Source organism: Podarcis pityusensis, assembly GCF_964106645.2.
Source record: "Podarcis pityusensis genome assembly, chromosome: 3".
Classification (NCBI taxonomy): domain Eukaryota; kingdom Metazoa; phylum Chordata; class Lepidosauria; order Squamata; family Lacertidae; genus Podarcis; species Podarcis pityusensis.
The window spans coordinates 47,350,137-47,370,485 of NC_138026.1; the positions used below are offsets into that span (position 1 = coordinate 47,350,137).

Consider the following 20,349-nt stretch of genomic DNA (forward strand, 5'->3'; position numbering starts at 1 on the left):
GTGAGGAAATATGGGAAGCGTATAATTTTTGCAATTACTGAAACTAGTGCATGAAAAAGAAAAGAAGGGTGTAGGCAGTTTTTATGGTTCTTTCCAAAATGTTTTTCAGTGACACCTAATCTTACTGCAAGTAGTTTGAGGGGGAGATCAGTACTATACAGTATTATGAACTGTTCAAAGTAGCTCTCTGCATGTCTTAAAATGGCATCATGGCACTGAATGTGACATTTGAAAAACCAGAAATATATTTTTGATAAAGATAGTAAGTTCAAATATTAAACAACACTTTTAAGGTTCATCTCCAGCAGCTTTAGATGCCACATAGATTGAAATGTACTAAAAATTTAACATGTGATTATAGCTGCAATACCATGCTGTTGATACTGAATTTACTATGACTGGGAGTGGAAGAATTCTGAAGAGAGATTATGAGGTTAATTGGAGACACGGCTGAATACTTTAATCCCTCATGATGCAAATATACTACCATTGAGTTATTTTAAGGGAATTAGTATTTAGCTAATTGCAGCAAAGATTTGTAAAGCTGAAAAAAGGGGGGTAGTGGCAGGTGAGAGAATGCACTGCCCCAACAGAATGGTTCCAGAAGATATGGTCAACAGCTTTTATGACCCAAGTTTTGTTAAGAGTATACGGAGACAGACAACAAAACTCACTGAAAATTGAACTTTTAATTATGTATTAGAAGAAGAAGAAGAGTTTGGACTTGATATCCTGCCTTTCACTACCCTTTAAGAAGTCTCAAAGCGGCTAACAATCTCCTTTTCCCTTCCTCCCCCACAACAAACCCTCTGTGAGGTGAGTGGGGCTGAGAGACTTCAGAGAAGTGTGGCTAGCCCAAGGTCACCCAGCAGCTGCATGTGGAGGAGCGGGGACGTGAACCCGGTTCCCCAGATTACAAATCTACCGCTCTTAACCACTACACCACACTGGCTCTCAATGAATGACAAATTAACAAATTGACGATTAACACCACCAGGTAATGCTTTTAGCATTGCCATGAAAGCTTATTTTTAATTAAAATATATTAAAAGTCTGCATGGTAATGTTTTCTGCCTGCAAATCTTTACTTTGGATTTTGTGAGTACAGCAAATCCTATTTGCCAGTGGTGGGAGAAAGCCCAACACACTTGAACTCAACACTCTTGGGCACACATATACACAGGACAAAGAGCTCCCCACTTTCCAATCATGCCCTCTTTCCACTCATCAAATGATCAATCTGATGAACGGCGAGGAGTCAATTAGCACTCCTCTCAGAGAGCTGAACTACCTCAGCACCATGTCTACTTTTTCTTTTTGCAGCATTCAGCAAAATTGGGGGGGGGGGGACTGCTTGGCGGGCAGCCTGATCCAGTCTCTGGCTACACACATTGGCCTGAAATCCATGTTACATGGTCAAGTCACATTTCCAAAATCCCCATCCTGTTTCTCCCTTGCATCGCAGCAGTGGGAAGAGCAATTTGCAAGAAAGAGGCGGTGCTTAGCCCATTTCCTATCTGCCACTTACCCCCTACAGTCCTCCATCCCACTGCTTACCCCTCAACCAATCTTCCAAAAAAAATGTTGCTTTCCTGACATTGAAAGAACACATGAGAACTCTCTCTCTCTCTCTCTCTCTCACACACACACACCCACACACCCACACCCACACACCTGTAAGTTAATGGAGACTGACAGATAGGATGGAGGACTGTAATTTTGGAAGACATAGAGATTCAAGTCCTACAACAGAACTATTTGTTACCATTAAGCCTCTATCAGGAAACACCATGCTAAATACTTTTATTCAAGACAAACAACAACAGTGGGAGTCAGGAGGTCATAGCTGAGCACCAAATTCCATATCACAAACTGTTATGGGCCTATACAAGCAGGCATTTCTACAATTATGACTAAATATTCAGGGTTTAATTATTTATCCATCCTTAACTGCAACAATGTAAAGACACAAAACTGCAATAATGATTAGCATAGAAGTTATGCACAAAAACCAACTGGAAAGCATATGTGCCTTCACTATTCAGAACAAAAATGCATTTGTTACTAGGCAACTACCTAACTGAGTAATGCTATATATGGGTTAATTCTAACAAATGAATTCTGGTGTTTAAAGTACTCTGGCCTCCTGAGCCTCTATTAATAGTAGTCTTAAATCAAACAATAGAGGGAAAACCCACTAAGTGAAGACAACACTCAAAGCTTTGTAACTCTGCAGTATTCTGTGATGGATAAACATCCATACCTATTTTATGAAGCTTTCACACCTGATAGTTAAAAAAGGACAATCAAATTTCTTTTGTACGTGGTGTGAGCGTACCATAACAGAGGTTCCTGTAAATGCCAGATAGAATGCAAGAGAATCCCAACACACATTCGACCAAGCAAAAGTTCTGCATTTTTATTATAGAGCAATTTAAAATTAATTAATTAATTTATTTTAATGAAATAAATTTCTATATTGCCCTTCACCCAAAGAACACAGGGCAGTTTACAATAGAAAAACACAAACATACATACCCATAACAACAAAAACAATACCCCCCCCCCCAGTTTAAAAGGTCATAGATTGTTTAAGTAAAAGGCCAAGGATGATAGACAGAGGAAGGGTTAGAATATGTATAGAGAGCATGGGAAATATTCTACTATTATGTCCCATCAGCACAAGGATTTCCATGTGTTCAGTAGGACTCCCCCCCCCCATGCCCTCCCCAAACCTGCCCCAGAGAGTTCAGGGAACACCTAGAAAAGACTTAGGGTGGGGTTGGGGGACAAGAAGGTAAAAACATTCCATTGCTGACGCAGAAATCCTTGCACTGATGGAATGATTGCCATAGTGCTACATAGGATTCCACACCAAGGGTTTGCAGCATTTGCACTGAAATTAATACAAATTGAATGTCCTATTTCAATGAGCACACCACTGCTTCTGGGTTTCTTATGGGGTCAACGTCCAGAGACACCTGCTAGCTTTGACAAATTGATCGCTGAATGAGTAATGCAATGAACAGCAGCAACACACCACTAATGAGGGAGAACGCAGGAGAAGTCAAAAAGAGAGGCAGCGTAATAAAGGGACAATGGTGCAGGTGCCTATTTAGAGAATAGAAAACCCTACCAAAAAAGTGAATCTACGGGGCTTCAAGGTAGATGTAAATTCTATGATTCTATAATCAGAAGCGTTCGCTGCCTTAACAAAATCGAAGCAATGGAAGGGAAGAGATAAATATCTGAAAGAGGAAGGCTTCTGTTTCCACCATTGCTGCTTAACCCCCTACCACCACAAATCCTCCCCCTTTCTCAAGGGTAAGATTTGGGAATTGGTGTGGGGTACAGGGGGCTGATGTGGAACTCCTTTGTTCTTATTGCAAACCTGGACAGAGCTCACAAAAAATGCTGAGTTTTTCTCCCAGACTACTGCAATAGAGTTTAGGAAAAAGAAGCCAATTTCAAACTAAGAGGGGGGGGGAGTGGGTGGTGGGAGACTTTTACCATCACTAATTTAGACAAAATGTCTAAGTCAGAAAAGGTAGTCATCAATGCACCAGCCAAATGATGACCAGAAACTTAGAAATTTAAAGTGCACTAATTTGCTAAGTAGATATTACTGAACTGCATGGTTTTTTATTTAACTTTTTTTCTATTTTAAACATTTAAGCATTTTCATCTTACATCCCTGTTATTTTCAGGAATGCACAATTTTAAACATCAAAGCTACAATTAGTTTCAGAAGAGTCTTTTGATGTTGTATCCACAGCATATGAGCAAAGCTCAAAGCCTTTTTCCACTAAAAAAAGTTTTGTCAATTCAATTTAAATATCTTGTAAAAGGAACCTTTAGAATTCACAAAGTGCATAATGTGCATTCATGTTTTATACCCTTTTAGCTAAGGTCACATCAGCTTTTACCCTGCGAGATATGTAACTTGACCCCTGAGTTGAAGGGACCAAAATCTGAGCTCAGCAAAGCACATCAAAAAGACAGCTATCCTCCAACCCCCAACAATCATCTCATATACTGCTCTAATTCACAGTAGAATGCAAAAAAACCCCAAACCCTTGAGTATTGCCACTCTTCCAATATTTGAACAAAGAATTGCTGAAAATTTTAAGCACCACTTTAGCTAACATCTTCGACCAGAGGATTTCATTTTCACACCTGTGCTATATTCAGTGTATAATGACATTAATGTTTCTTAAGCAATGTTTAAATATTGTAAGAGGACTCAACACTTTCTGAGGGTTCCATGTGTCAAGAACTGAAACTACAGACAGGATTCTGTGGAAGCCCTACACAATGGGGCTTGATCCCCTCTCTTCTTCTCCTGAGCACCCCAACGCCCCCTCCCCAATTTGTAAGAGGGATCAGGAAAACCCCAGAATAGTACACAGGGTAAGGGAATGGATCCAGCTGACAAGCTGCTATGGAACATTTGTAACAGTGTAACACTGAATTTCAACCACAGTATTAATACTTCCAGATATTCAACTACAATTCCCATCGCCCTTGGACCTTAGACATGTGGCCAAGAGCAATGGCATTAGCAGTCCAACTATATTTCATTGCCAACAAGTTCCCTGTTGTCTGATGTAAGGTATAATCTAGACAGAGTAACTTCTGCTAAGAATTATATTGTCTTGAACTCCCAATGTTTGTTATTAGAATATTAAAACCAACTATTTTTAGCACCGTTAACTATGTTTAAAATTTTATTTTTGAAGTTATGTGATAAGTCTATATGCCATGATGGTGTACACACCACTGTGAGTTGTATCCTGGGTTGTACCCAAAGCAGCACTAAGTACCTTGTTCTGTCAGCGCAAGGATTTACCGTTGCCCAATGGAACTCCACCAACAGAGAGGAGTGCTTAACCCCAGAACAGATTATTGGGAAAAAAGGGGGGGGGGGTAAAAAGACGGGGAAAGTTGGATTGCACAAGCATAAATCATTGCACTGATGGAACAAATTAACTGGATACTGCCCTCTGTACTAGACTGCAGGAATCACCCTTTTAATTTTAAATAAGGTCCTATAACTCCAAGATAGGAATAAATTGTCTGCTTCAGATAGCCTAGCAAGAGGCATATAGTTTTTTGTTAAAAAATACTTAGGGTACCTAACTCCTGCAAAATTGGCCAAAATCAACAAAAACCATAATAACAAATGTTGGAAATGTAAACTACAAGTGGGAACCTTCTTTCATATGTAGTGGTCGTGCCCAGAAATAAAAAAAATTCTGGGATTTACGATCTACGAAGAAATGAAAAATTTACTAAAAATCGCATTTCACAAAAAAATGGAATCATTCCTTCTTGGGATTCTAACTGACGATACCCCAAAAGAAAGATTAAAACTATTTTTTCTATGTAGTGATGGCGGCTAGGGTACTAATAGCCAAGTACTGGAAGGGTGACCATATACCACCTAGAGAAGAATGGCTACAGAAGCTGAGCGAGTACTTGGAACTCGCTAAGTTGACTGAAGCCTTAAGGAATAAGTCAAATAAAATAGTCCAGAAGGAATGGGAATACCTAAATATCTACCTATCGAGTCAAGGTTCAACAACCAAGATTTGGTTGTGTTTAGAATAAACCCGTAAGTAGGAAAATGTCTCCTTATACCAAGATGAGGAATATACTGAAATACAGAGAAATTGCTTTAGTTATAAGAAATGAACCACCGTGAGGTCGACGGAAGTCAAAAACCAAAAGTATAATCAAAAGAGATCCACTCCAGAAGGGTCAGCATCTCGGTAGAGAAATGACATTCTGGGCTGTCTATTCTAGTTACCCTGATGTATACTTATGTTCTTACTTTTTGCATTTTCTCTGCTTTGCTGTTTTCTTTTTCTTCTGTTTCTTTTTGTCTTGCCCCCTTTCTTTACTCTTCTTTTTTGTATTTAATTGAAATGTTTTTATACTTTGTTTCATTTGTATTTGTATAACAATTCAATAAAAAAATACTTATGAGTGTCTTATTTTAGGAATTATGTGATAGATTTTGAATTATTCCTTATTTTATTCATGTTACCAAAACAGAAAGTTTCCAGATTTACACATTTTCATCCTTCCTCTCTCTGTTGTCTTTCGCAGCAGCCTTAATTGACAGCTACATGATCTGGAGGCAGCTTAGGCACAATAAAGGAACCATCTAGAATTATTTGACTTCTCCATGTGCATTCTAATGTTTAATCTGGCAGCTCCAAAAAGGGTTTTGCACATACCTGACGTAAGGTGCGTGCCACTAAACTTTCCAGCACAGGTCCTCTATCTTCATGTAGAAGGTGCACTTCATCAAGAATAAGGAGCTTCACAAGTTGGGAGAGGGCTACATCTCCAACACTCTTCCTTGTCACAACATCCCATTTCTCTGGAGTGGTCACAAGCATCTGACAAAGACAAAAGGAGCAGACACATTTTTATTTATTTTTTACTGGTTTTTTTTAAAAAACACAAAATGGAAAAAACAAAAAGAAATGGCTAATAACAAGTTTGTAAACCAATGAAGACAAGCTTATTCTTGCCAGCGCAGAATTCCACTGCCATTTTGTGTTACAAAGCACCCTGGACTCAAAACACTTTCCTCTGATCTCATTCTGAGCTATCCAATGTGGCCCTTACCTTTCTACAGTAGGCTATATTCAGGCCATGCATACAATACACCCTACCTGCCTCCATTCAAGCACATAATAAGTATCAACACAATCCAAGGACACATTCTAGCCAGGAAAAAGAATTCAAGGAGGGCGTGGAGCAGGGTCAGTAAGAGGTATGGCCTAGGGAGAGGCCTAGAGGGCAGAATTCAGTCTCCACACTTTACGTTTCCCACGTTGCCTTAGCAAAACATTTCAGCTAAAACTTCTGAGTTATTCAAAAGCAGTGTTAGAAACTGAGATATGAAGGCTAGGAGCTAAATGGCACCTTAAATCTAGGTTATGGGGGCAACAACGGAATGTCTAGGCGCACTTTTTTATAAAATGAAAATAAATGAACTGCATCTAAAATATCTGTTAATTTTTCACATGGTCTAGTCCTAACCCTGCTCACCCCCCCTAATATTCTTAAGAGGGTCTCTTCTCCAGTCTTCAGAAAGTAGCTGGAAGTAGGGAGGCAGAAAAAGGTCCTCCTTTCCTTCCATTTTGCAGTTTTAATGTGAAATCTTAGGCGCAGTACTGCATCCACAGCTTAGAAACTGCTTGTCCTAATGAAAGTCACTGCCACAAAATGCACCTAGAACAACGGGAGTTTCGAACACTGTTCAAAAGAGCTTCCTTCACAAATAAGAAGAACTTTGCAGATGTGTAAGAGGCAGACATCCAAAGCAAAGTGTGGCAACACTATCATTCTGAGGCCAGCTTCTTGGTAGGTTTGGAAGGGAAGTAGATTTTAATCTGATTAAACATCCCCTCTCAAACAATGCAGATCTAAAAGACCACAGCCCCAACTAACTTTAAAACAGCAGAGATCTCTCAGTCTTATTTCTTATCTAAAAAGAACAGCAGCACTAATCCCTGAGAAAGCTGTGCACCTGGAACTTCTCTCACTGACGCATCATGCACTGACCTGCTCAGCTGGCATTAGCATAGCACTGGAAATCCCTCTGTACCTTTCGGTAGGGAATCTAGCAGTCAAGGCTGTGGCTGGTAGACTGGCAAGTCCCCAGAGGACATTAAGGCCAACAAAACTTCATCACTTAATCAGGAAATTTCCTCCTACCATCCGATATATTTTGCCCTGCAAGGACTACATCTGAATAACGCTTACTGGGCAGTGTGTGTAGTTAAAAGGATGATTGTATCCATAAACTTCTTTAAATATGCCACCATTTCTTGCATTAACACTGCAGGATTAATCATGTCCACCAGAAATTCAGAGTAACTTCCTAGATGTTCACTGCCTGGCACTTATTGCTGAGATTTGAGAGAAGTTATCTGTTGTATATTTGCATCCCTGTAGTAGAAGTGATAAATCACCAGACTGGAAATAATAAATCTGAGGTTTCAAGGACATGCAAAAAACATTACCTTCCTCGTTCTGTAACTAGAAAAGCCAACTGATACCCATTAAAGCAGGACTTCCTATATAACTTCAAATTCAAGAACTACCTTATAAATGGGAACAATTCTAATCAGGCTTCAGCTACTATACAGAAGGTACAGCTTTAGATGTTAAAAAAAGGAGGCAAATTCTCATGTAACTTAAAGGGGAAAAAATATAATGAGCTTTTGTTTATTAGCTAATTTAGGACTGAATTTTTCTTGCTACACTTGAAAATGGTGCCTACTGGTTAAATAATTTATTCAATGTGGCCTTTATAATAGCAATACCTTCCCCAACCTGGTGCTCTCCACATGCTTTGGAGTACAACTTCCAGAGTTGCCAATGGTGAGATGTTTTTATTGTTTTATTACTTGTTGTTTGCTGCCCTGGGCTCCTTTGGGAGGAAGGGCCTGATATAACTGTTTTGCTAGTCAGCATACTGAAACGGAACATGGACACTCTATTATTCACTACCTATTGTTAATAGTCATTGATAGCTTCCCTTATGTAACTGGCTAACTTTTAAAGAAAATTTTTCCATCACATATTTTGTGGTAGAAGACTATGTAAGTTGGTACTACTTTTTTGTTTCTGTTGTTGCCTTCTGCCAACCAATGTGAATGGATGTCCTGAAAGTTCAACTTCTAATGAAGTTGGTGTGTGTATGCTTGCACACAGGCACACACACAATTATACAAATCTTTCACATTATCACTCTACTGAAACCTAAGCATCTAATGTATTTACTGATACAACTGGGGGGTTATTTAAACATGGTCAAATTTTAAAACAAGCTTTAGTACAATCAGCTAAGTCTAAATGTTGTTTGAAAGGTGTAACGTGTGTTAATTTTTCATCCAGGATCCTGTAAAATGTGATGTGTATCTTTGTCCACACACAAGCATACGCAAGTGCACAGTCACCTATACTACTAAATGCTATACTATACCTATACTACTTTTACTTTATACTGCTAAAGGTGGTAGTGGTTATTGTTTTGTTTGTTACCGTGTTATGTATTTTTTTGTTTTTATATTGCAACCTGCCTTGTGATACTTGGATAAAAGGGTGGTATAGACATTTAATGAAAAAAAATAAATTTAAATTAGGAAACAAATAAATCTAAGGAAACCAGTTGGAGTTGCCCTACGTTCTCTTTTAAATGTGTAGGCTGATCTAAATGAATCTATACAAAACAGAACCAGTGTGTGTGTGTGTGTGTGTGTGTGTTTCAAAAATAGAAGACAGCTAATAAATCTCTATGCCTATGCTATGTAACCTAATAAAACATTTATAGATGCTGCAACACTCTATATGTGGAAATAGAGGCAGAAATCTTCTGTTTTTGTCCACTTGTCAGGCAAATCCCTCTTTATCCAAACGAACCTTACTGAAAGTACTGTCACTGCCCTTATAGCCATGCCAGCTAACAATCTACCCTAACAATAGCTAACAATCTTGCTAAGATAGCTAACAACTTCCAAGAGGCATAAGATTCTTAGAGCTATTCTGCACTGGCGCTTTGGCTATGGTTGGATTCCAGGGATGGTTTGAAGGGACTTCAAAGTCAGAGTCAGACCACCGGTCAATTTAACTGAGTTTTGTTTAACTGATTAGCAGCAGCTCATCCAGATTTCAAAGCACTTTTCCTAGTCCTACCTGCAGAGATTGGAACGGGGAGCATGTGCTCCATCACCGAACTTTGACCCTTCCCTATTAAATGCGGAAGTTTAATGCAGTAGAAAATGTGGTTTCCAATTATGTTAACTTTTAGAGTGACTCGCCTGAGAAAATGAGAATAGCTAGTGACAAAAGAACAAATCAAAAGCCGAAAGCTACAGGCCAGCAGTCATAGCTAGTCAATTGTCCCTGCATCTCTCACAAGCAAGGGAAAGGGAATCATCCCCCGTCACCAGCATCTGGTTGCCTGATGTGGAAAAAGATGGACATGTTAGTCACATTAGACTCAGAGAATCGCAACAATACACTGTGTACAGGGAAGATACTGGCTTCTAAGTCTTTGTATGTAATGATGGCGGCCTTTAATGAACCCACTCTAACTCCAAATAGTGAGTGTACAACCAGCATTTATAAAATGCCATCATACCACTACAGATGTAACTTATTACCACTTTGAAATGAGCCATGTCAACCACGAAAATTAGCAGCTGTAATTTTCATAGAACATTAATTAGCAAACTGTGATGAAATATATTTAGCAAGGCATATTAAGAATTTAAAGGTGTGAAATGCTACAAACGCAAGCTACTTAGCTAATTTGCCAAAGCTAAACTGGTACTGCTGCGATCACACACTTTCTTGTACCACAGCCCTGCTGTCACAATTTAAAATAAAACAGATGCATATTTTCTTCTTCTTCAGTTTTAAAGTATTTATACACATTCGGCGCTAAGCATAAAGCTCTTTTACGGCTGCATGTTGTAATTAAAAGTTGCTGATGGCACTCTAAATAACGACGTGAATTAAATGCGGAGTTCTGTATATTGTTATTCTGAAGACAGTGCGAACACATTGAGCACAGCTGCTGAGCAGTCTCCAGCATTGAATTTCAATAGGACTCTGACACAAACACCATTTAAACAAACTGAGGGAGAAAAACAGTGCCAGTGTCTGATGGACTGGACCCAAAGTTAGAAGAACAGTGCATGTCTTGCTAGACAATGCTGTTCGTTTTCAGATTTATGACTAAGAATTTAGGCTCCTGTGAGGAAAGGAGAACAAACAGTCCAAAGATTTCCCCCTCTAAGTGCAGTTGTGTGAGTTGTTTCATCTCTGAGGCAAGATGAGTAGTTTACTGCTCATCTTGCCTAGAATTCTAACACTGTAACCCAATTGCCTTGTAGCACTAAGTGCCAAGGCATGGGGTGGATGAATGAGGGGCTGTTTGTTCCTCCCCTCCATTTGCTGCATAGGATAGTTGGAAAGGAGATTTGGGCAAGAGCAGGTGTGGCTAACATGCAGCCATCCAGATGCTGTTTGAATCCAATGCCTATCAGTCCCAGCAAGTATGGCCAATAGTCAGGGATAATGGGAGGCGTGCCGAGGAGAAGGAAAAAGTCTGAAGAAGGGCCTTTTAAGCTTCAAACAGTTTAGAATTAGATTTAAAACGTTGAGCTTCCAAAAGTGGGATATTGATTATGGTTGTAAGATACACTTTTCAGGTTACCTTCCCCAACCCACCCTCAGGATATGGTAAACCAGGGATAGGGAATTTATGGCCCTCCAGTTGTTAGACTACAACTTGCACCATTCCTAAGCTCTGGAAATGCTGCCTAGAGATAATGGGAGCTGTGACTCCAACATCTGGAGGGCCACATGTTTCCCATCCCTGTGACAAACTGTTAGGTCTTAAGCACACCCATGTCTACCACCCTACTCCAGTTTATTATTTCCTTTTGACATATTCAACATGGCACCTAGATAAATGCTCAGTTCTTGACTGAGTAAATACGTTTCTACGTACTTGGGCAAGTCCTCAAAATATTCGGAAATCTCTACATTCTCTTTCCAATTCAACTGTCTTTCTGGTAGGCACAAGACCACTAATAAAATTAGCTACTGGAATAAAGGGTTTTTAAAAATATTTACATGTGGTGAGGGGAATCAACAACCCCAATCCAACTGTGTTTGCAAGAAAATATTCAAGTACAGTGGCACCTTGTGTTACGTACTTAATCCGTTCCGGAGCTCCATTTGTAACAGGAAACCACTCGTAACATGCTGCCACACCGCTGGAGCACAACTTCCACTCGCATCCTGGGGCAAAAGTCGCAACAAGGGGCATCTACTTCTGGGTTAGTAGAGCTCGTAACCCACAGCATTCGTATGGGGGACGGTGCGTAACATGAGGTACCACTGTGGAAGCAACTCCCTATTTTTGTGCAGCCAGCATGCATACAACCGCTGATGAGCACACAGTTTTTGGCACCGCAATGGGGTAGGGATGGAATGGGGCAGGGGCACAACAGGCTTACACACGTTCTGTTGACGCGAGCGGTGCCTTGGAATGTAACCACCCACGTCAATAGGCAGTTGCCTGTATAACAACAAGGAGCTTGCCTAGAAATGCAAATCTCTGCTCACATCAATACATTCATCTAGGACAGGCATGTCCAACTCCCAAGAGACTGTGATCTACTCCCACTATAAAAAAACTGGCAGTAATCTACCCATTGGATTGACCAGAGATGTTGAGCTTTTTGGGGGGAAGGATGAGCCAAAGTTGATGAGCTTTTTTAGGGGGAGGTAGAGCCAATGTGACTGGGATCAAACAGGGACAGCCCACGATTGACCGGTATATCGCGATAAACCTGTTGGACATCCCTGATCTAGTAAATACAATTGGGGCAAAATGAGCAGTACAGTGAAGCTGGGTATATAGGTTGCCCATGGGAAGTGCACATTTCTATGCCACTAGCCCACGCTGGAATGGGATAATCATAATTATTTTTGTCATCTCTTCTTTCTTACAGTGACCATGGCAAGCTTCACAGACAGTCATAGCATATTCATTTCGTGACACTGGAAAACCATTTCATTTTTAAAGGAGTTTTAGAATACCTTTCTACAGTCATGGTTTCTATTCTCAATGAGCAGCACTGCAAAGAGTTTTCATTTATATCACTATTATACCACTTCAGTTCTCTCAGCACAGAAACAGCCAGGAAATAAAGTGTCACATTTGGTTAATGAATTGAAACTCATGCAAGACATTTCAATCTGGTTTTCGTATTAGGGCATGGCCAAATAGAAATGGGCTAACTGTCAATATTTTGACTGTCAACTTACATTTCTCTCTGTCCATGTAATTTCTTCCCACACCCTCTTCAGTGGTGCCCAGATTAGTATTAGGAACTACTCCAGAACTAGTTCCATCACTGGGTAAGCACAGAATAAATGCGTGCAGAAGTCCAAAACCGCTGGTCAATTAAAAAATTAATATCAGCTAATAAAAGTGCAACATTTAAGACTTTGGATACAGATATTTAGGTTCCAATCCTATGTCGTGTTACCTGGGACTGAGTCCCATTGAATGAGGTGGGACTTACTTCTCAGTATACCCTGGATTGCAATGCAAGAAAAAAGTATTGTAAAGGCTGCTATTGCTATGCTAAACCTTTGCCCATTTCTACCCGCTCCCCTGCCCCCAAGAATGCATTAACGGGAAGCATTTCACAAAAAAGCAAACCTAATTTGGCACACTGCCAGGACAACCTAGTGCTATAGTGCAACAGAAGAATGACCAATACCCATTCCCCAAAATGGGAACTTTTTTTGGCATGAAAAGTGACAGTCTTTCTGTAAAAAGCTATGGATCATTGCTACAGATTCTACATGACCATCTAGACAGTCTGAGGGTGCAAATCAACTGGACTGCAGGAGTGCACATGACCATCCCAGTATATTCAAGAGCAAAAATAAGCCTGATAGCACACTGAAGCTGTCTTTGCAGGAGTCCTAAAATTTCACTTAGTAACTACAAAATTCCTATATCCCATCTTTGAAATACACTACCTGGACAACTTACAATAAAGTGTTAAAATCATGATAAAGTTACTAATGCATTAAATTAAGTGAAAAACAGCACCCTTATAAAAGCAGCATCCACATACAGATCAACTGGAGTTAAAAAGTTAAAACCCCAGTGAAATAAAAAATGCATTCACCTCATGGTAGAAAGGCACCAGATTGCCAGGCTAGCATTCTCTGGGGAGAGAAATTTTAGAGCTGGGCATCAGCACAGAAAAGGCCTTCTCCCAGGTAGCCACCTGCCACATTTCAGATAGAGGGGGAGCCCACAAAAGAATACCTTGTGAAGTACAATGTGCTCATAATGGCTCTCTCCCGGTTAATCTAACAGCTGTATTCTGAATGGCTCACTGAGACCAGCTATCTCTGTTCGAGCTGGAAAAAGTTGTTCCATGCCACTGAACATGTAACATGCTCACAGTAACATTACGACAGAAATATTTTTTAAAACAAAAACAAAAAAGATGTTGAAGCTCTCTTCATCCAGATATCCACATAAAACCAGAAGTCAGGGAAGATGCTCACCCTCAATTTAAACCCATCAGTACAGAAAAAACCATGTCAAGATAACGGAGGATAGCAGAGTTTTCTTGTGACATCTCAACTATTGCATGCCAGAAGTGGGTGAGACCAGAAACTGTGGTGGATGTAGAACTAGAATAATAAAGATGGTAACAAAATGTGACTCTGCTGAAGATGCATAGTTGTTTAACTGGGTATAAGCTTTAATAGTTTACCAACCAATTAAACTGATTAAGGCTTGCATCTATATTTGTATAATAATCAGCGAACATATCCAAAGATAAAAGGACATAAGGGAGCAGAGAGGAGAAAGTGCAAAGAAGGAAGGATAAGATGGGGGAAAGTCATCAGAATAAAGCATATTATGGTATACTGATAAAAAGCAGCATCAAAACAGTATTCCAGCACATTTTTCTAGGGTAAGTCTGTCTACACAAAGCACATTTTTAGCCTCCAGAACAAAAGAGGAGGAACAGCTTGTGTGCTTTGTGAAATCCAACACTTGTATTGTAAAATACATAATTAGCTTCTCAGTCTGCAAGTTTAAATAATGATTTAAATGTTTTAAACAGGAGAGAAATTCCATATTATTATCCTGCTTTCTTTGCTCTAATTCATTTCACTAATCATGGTTATATCAACTCCAATACTCCAGTGTCAGCTTTGACTGATGCCAATAAGCTCTCTAATCAGGTATGACAACTTTCAGCTAGCGTGCCTCATTAGCACACAGCAATCCTGTTCATAATTTTCTCTTTCCCCCCACATTTCATTGCCCATTTTAACAGGAGATTCTGTCAAAGTGTGAGGTATAAATCAGGCATGGGGAACATCCAGGCTACAGGCCAGATTAGGGCCATAAGCCACACACACCTGATGTCATACAGAGTTTCAGGTATGGCACAGGCATGACCCCCTGCTGAAAGTGAGGTGTGCATGTACCACCAATCAATAGCATCTTCAAAACCCTTGTGCCTTTGGGGGGGCAGGAATAATTTTTATTAGTTTTCCAATATTTCCCCAATAATAGCTAAATTATAAAATTATTACAAAACCCTTGTGCCTTTGCCTGCACAACTTTATTTCAAACCATGTGACAATGTTCACCTACTGAAATGGCCCATGGGAGTTAGGGGAGGTGAGTATCTGTCCCTCTGGCTAGATCAGATTCCCTACCCCTGTGTAGTGAAAGCTGATTGACAATTTGTTAAGAAAATATTCAATTCTGAAGTATGAAAAAATTGTGATATAAAGCGAAATGAAACAAAAACCAAGTGTTTTCCTTTTCCTGTACATCACAGGGACCTGACTGATTGTGATGGAACACACGCACAGCTAAGAAATCCTACCATCCTATTATCCTGCCTTCACAGAGGGGATTCCTTACATCTAGGAAATGCATTCTGGCTTTCCAGCATGGTAGCTTATTGGCGGCCACATAGTGCAATTAAGTCTCCATCACATACTCTTCCTTCATTCTCTAGGGAGGAAGAGAATGTTTGTTCTATGACCATGTTAGACTATTTGTCTCGCTCAGGCAGAGTGCTTCTCCATCGCCTGCTAACTTACTCTTTCAACCAGGATAACAGGGTTGAACTTAAAAATATTCTGCATCAACAGCACATGCTCTGCTACTAAGTTGCAGTCCCGACCCACTGCTTTATTTCAGACCTAAGTTCTAGTACACAGAGTCAAACTACATGTTGCAAGACAATCATAGCGATCCAACCCCCCTGTTTGTAATGGGATGGGAGTGTGTTGGGGATGGGGAGATATCTGCAATAAAGGATTGGCAGATATGTAAAATGCTTAACTGTTTTTAGTCAGTTTTGTTTGTTTGTGCCAACTGAGTTCAGAAATGCAAATTAAGCCCAGCTGGAGGATGAGCCTCTGAGAGCTAATTTCAGAGGAGACTTGGCAAGTGTAGGAGGGATTAAGCACTACCTTTTCCTGATCTGCCCCTAAAAACCCTGCCTCCATCCTGCCTGTGAATTTTATTACTTCAGCAAATGTGAACTAAGGGTCTCTTCCTTTGCATGCTGCAACATATGCAGGGAAAATAGTCCCTCTTCTTTCCCCATCTTCTCCACAATGTAACATATGAATTAGCTCTATGGTTCTTTCATTCTCAAATATGACCTACTCATTCTTCATTAGAGACAAATCAGTGAAGGGGATTCATTCCTGCAACATTACATCATTCCCAAAACACTAAGACCTCAAAGCCTTGGAAAATCAAACTGCTGCTGCTGCTGTTGTTGTTATTGTTTTTAAAAAACCAACAACAATTCAGCAGATACACTCAAAACACAATCAAAATACCTAAACAAAGGAAAAAATTGTGCAAGCAAAACAAGTGCCTCAGGGTTATTTTCAGTTGGTATCGGTTAGTTGACAGAATGTTATTTGATTCAGCATATTTGATTCAGGCTTGGGTCAAAACAACAGGGATCAAGGTGATCATTGGTGCTTCCCCACAAAAAACCTCTGCTCTCAATAGCTTGGGGACACTTCAGAACAGCAGGGAGATGATGCAGAAGATCACCATCCTTGCTGCTGTTGCTTTTGATTCAGCAGAGTCTTCCATCAAGACCTTCTGAAAGCAAAGAAATGGCGGGACGATGCAATCTGCAGAAACAGTGTTTAGACTACTTAGCTTTATAGAGGCTTTAGTTTCCCATTTAAACTTCCATCATATAAAGATTGCACACATTTCTAATTTAAAAGCAGAAATCAAAATTAAAAGATTGCTGATTTCCCTAACTGCAAGTTGGTCAAACAGGGACTAAAATCACACTGGGAACAACAGCGTTTTACTTTTAAGGCTTTTAGCATCTGAGAGGTAAAGATTAATTTGTGCCTTTCAATTAAGCAGCTGAATTAAATTCAATCTGATGGCTACTGAATTGGCAAACAAAATTATTCTGCATGAATTTCAAAAGAAAGCCCAGTACACTAAACTGTTATAAAGTCATTTTGCATGCACTGATACTATGGTTATATATATAATACCCAATTTGTTCTTCATTTCTGCTTTTAGATTAAATGTTAAGTACTATTGGATTCCTCGGTGTTGTTTCTTATTCTATATAATCATCACACTAAAAGACAGAATGTTTTTGTTTTTTAGAAAAAGAACAAAAAGAAAGCAAGCATTACTGTGTTCTTCCACTTCCATTTTGTCATCCCTCCCCTACTTTCCACATTTCTCACCATTCAAATCCATTTCTCTGCTTAAGAATATTCACTCAACAAGCACAGCTGTTATTCTGAAATCTTTACAGCTAAATCAAAGATAATTGGACTTCAGAGTACTTTTAAATTGTAGCCTAGAAAAAGAATCTAGCTTAATGCATCATTTGCATTACCTATAAAGACTGCTTTTCTATCCTTTTAAATTTATAGTGCTTTTTGTATGGGGGGAGCACAAAAGAGTTATACAGTAGTTTTACAGATATGTGGATTTCTTTGCACAAAAGGGCTTTATGAGAAGCTATTAAATCTTGCAAAAGTAAGAAAAATCAATAACCAACTCTGGGAATTCTACAATGTTTAAAGTTATTAATACAAGTAATGAAATATTTCTCATAAGTGGGTCCTATTTGTTTTACGAACAGTATGTTGTAAAAATCATATTTGCACTCAACGCACAGTAAAAAGGGTCATCATTTGGTGAGATTTTTAAAAAACCCTAATGCAATCAAGCATTAACAGATTCACAAAGCAATTATATAAAGGGAAATTAGTAAAGCTTTATTGTTATAGCAGTTTAAAATGATACAGATCATTATACCCAGTGTTTGCCTGAAAAAACAAATAATGTAATGTTGTAATTCTGGCATGAAGTTGCATACAATATCACCACTTTGCCACAGCAGTCAGTATACCATATCCTAAGCAGTTAACACATGAGCATAGAAAGCCCTGCAGCTGTACTGTTAGGTATTCCACATCTGTCTCTGTAAAAATATTATTAATAAGTCTAGTAGTAACAAGTTGGCCATTTATTAAACAAGCACTAATTGCAATCATATCTGGCAAAACATTGCAAGGAGGGCAGCTAGTTATTATTGTTGTTACTACTTTTCAAGGAGGAAAAAGGAATTCTGCCTTTAAATGCTTTCCACTAGCAGCCAGAGCACTGAACTGCAAGCCGCTTTGTGCGACTCTGCAAATGATCACCAGAATGAGTATCTTTTGGTCCACAGGACAGGTGATGTGCTATTCCTCTTCTCATCTTGCTCTTCGGCTTCATTTCCCACCAGATGACGAGCCCTCTTGGGGCAAGGTCTCTCTCTTATGTGGAAAGCAGAACAGGTTTTAGACATTCAAATTGAAGTTTGAGATACTAACTGTCCTAGTAAGCAGTTCCAAGAGAAAAGGCTTCAAATGAGTGAAAAACATTTTAAAACTTTGTGAGGCAGGTGCACTTGCTAAATAGCTTATTCAAAGCACTGCCAGTGGTTGACATCTGCAGTCTCAATGCTGTGTTGTGGAGGGCAATAGGAAATCACCGCTCTGATTTCCCAAATCCTGCAGCAATCCTACAGCAGCACCATGCAAAAAGCATGACAAGGACCATTTGTAAGCCAAAGATAAGAGAATTGTGAATTTTGAAAAGTTTTTTTTGCAAAAAGTTTTTCCAGCATCTTCCTAAAGGTTCTCTTTCCATTTATGAAGCCTGACTCTGAAAAAAATAACCTTAACAGATTTTGATCTTGCATTAATATAAACATTTAATAAGATTTTAAAAATAAAAAATACTTATCGGATGATGAAATGTCACTACAAAATGTTTGCCTGCATGAATTAATACAAGACTATTAGTGTGTTATCATCACGTTTTACAAATATTAAATCAGATCTAAAGCTGACTAGGTAAACTTTCAGAGCAGGGATGGGGAGCTATTTAGATGATGTTGGACTTCCAGCAATCATCAGCCGCAGTCAGCATGGCCAGTACTGAGGGTGACAGATGTAGTTCAGAAATATTCAGAAGACCACACATTCCTCATTCCTGATTTAGGGGAAGTGTCACTAATTTAATCTAATGTACTGTGCGCTTTATTTGAAATTCACCCTGAATTCACTATAAACATTCTTTCAAACCAACGTGGAGATGAAGAAAAGGTAGATGAAAGGTTTGTAGGCAAAAGCATTGCTAGCTTGGGCTATATTGAATTGAAAAGTAAAGCATTCAACTTTATTTTTTATTTTTAAAAACACTAGCTCTTCTACAGCATCATATATTGGATTAACAACTACAAGAATTAAGAAACACATTTTGTTCACCTGCAGGTGACACTGTTGGACCAGTCCATGAAAACACATAAGCAACAAGCAGTAAATATTCCTTTTCAGCGTGCTCAACTGTTTTGGATTGATGAGGGATCCAAAGAAAAACATTATTTCTTCTTTTTATGTTAGCCCTTTAAAGTTGTACAACAATAAACCTCAGCATAGCTATTAATTTAACTATTTCATTTTTAGGCCTACTAACACTGATTTTTTTTCAAACAGTGAATAAAATAAATGGAAGAGTGTGCATACTTGAAACTAAATCTTCTAAGCAAAAAGCCTGCTTCAATGAACAAGAACATATATAGTTTTGAAATAAAAAAGCCTTTATTCTAAAAGGGGATTAAACAATTTTGTCATTTAAAAAATAGGAGAGGGTTCACAAGGAAAGGAGGCAGAATGAAATCAACATACTTTAAAAAAGGAAAGTCATTTTTGGCAATATTAGATTTAAATTACCATTAGTAATTTAAAAATAATAAAATATATACCGTATTTTTCGCTCTATAAGACACACCAGACCATAAAACGCACCTAGTTTTTGAAGAAGGAAAACAAGAAAAAAAATATTCTGAATCCCAGAAGCCAGAACAGCAAGAGGAATCGCTGTGCAGCAAAGGCAGCGATCCCTTTCGCTGTTCTGGCTTCTGGGATAGCTGCACAGCCTGCATTCGCTCCATAAGACGCATACACATTTCCCCTTACTTTTTAGGAGGAAAAGAGTGAGTCTTATAGAGCAAAAAATACTGTACTACCTTTCCCAAAATTCAAGGCGCCATACTCTGCTCTTATTTAGCACTTACTGAACGTTCACATTTCTTTGTACAAATCACCTCCCTCCCCTCTATTGTCCCAGCCGAAATTAGGACCCCTTGGCTGCCATTTAAAAGGAGGAGGAATGCAGTTGTGGCCACAAATCTA

At 39.1% G+C, this 20,349-nt stretch overlaps 1 protein-coding gene across 3 annotated transcripts in view; it reads right to left on the reverse strand.

Annotated features, from left to right (window-relative positions):
* Positions 1-20,349, reverse strand: part of ASCC3 (activating signal cointegrator 1 complex subunit 3) — a 217,012-nt gene that overhangs the window by 143,050 nt on the left and 53,613 nt on the right. For all 3 annotated transcript variants that reach the window (XM_080999928.1, XM_080999929.1, XM_080999930.1), the window contains exon 11: positions 6,243-6,407. In XM_080999928.1, the coding sequence (XP_080856054.1) occupies positions 6,243-6,407 (165 nt within the window). The remainder of the gene's footprint in view (positions 1-6,242; positions 6,408-20,349) is intronic.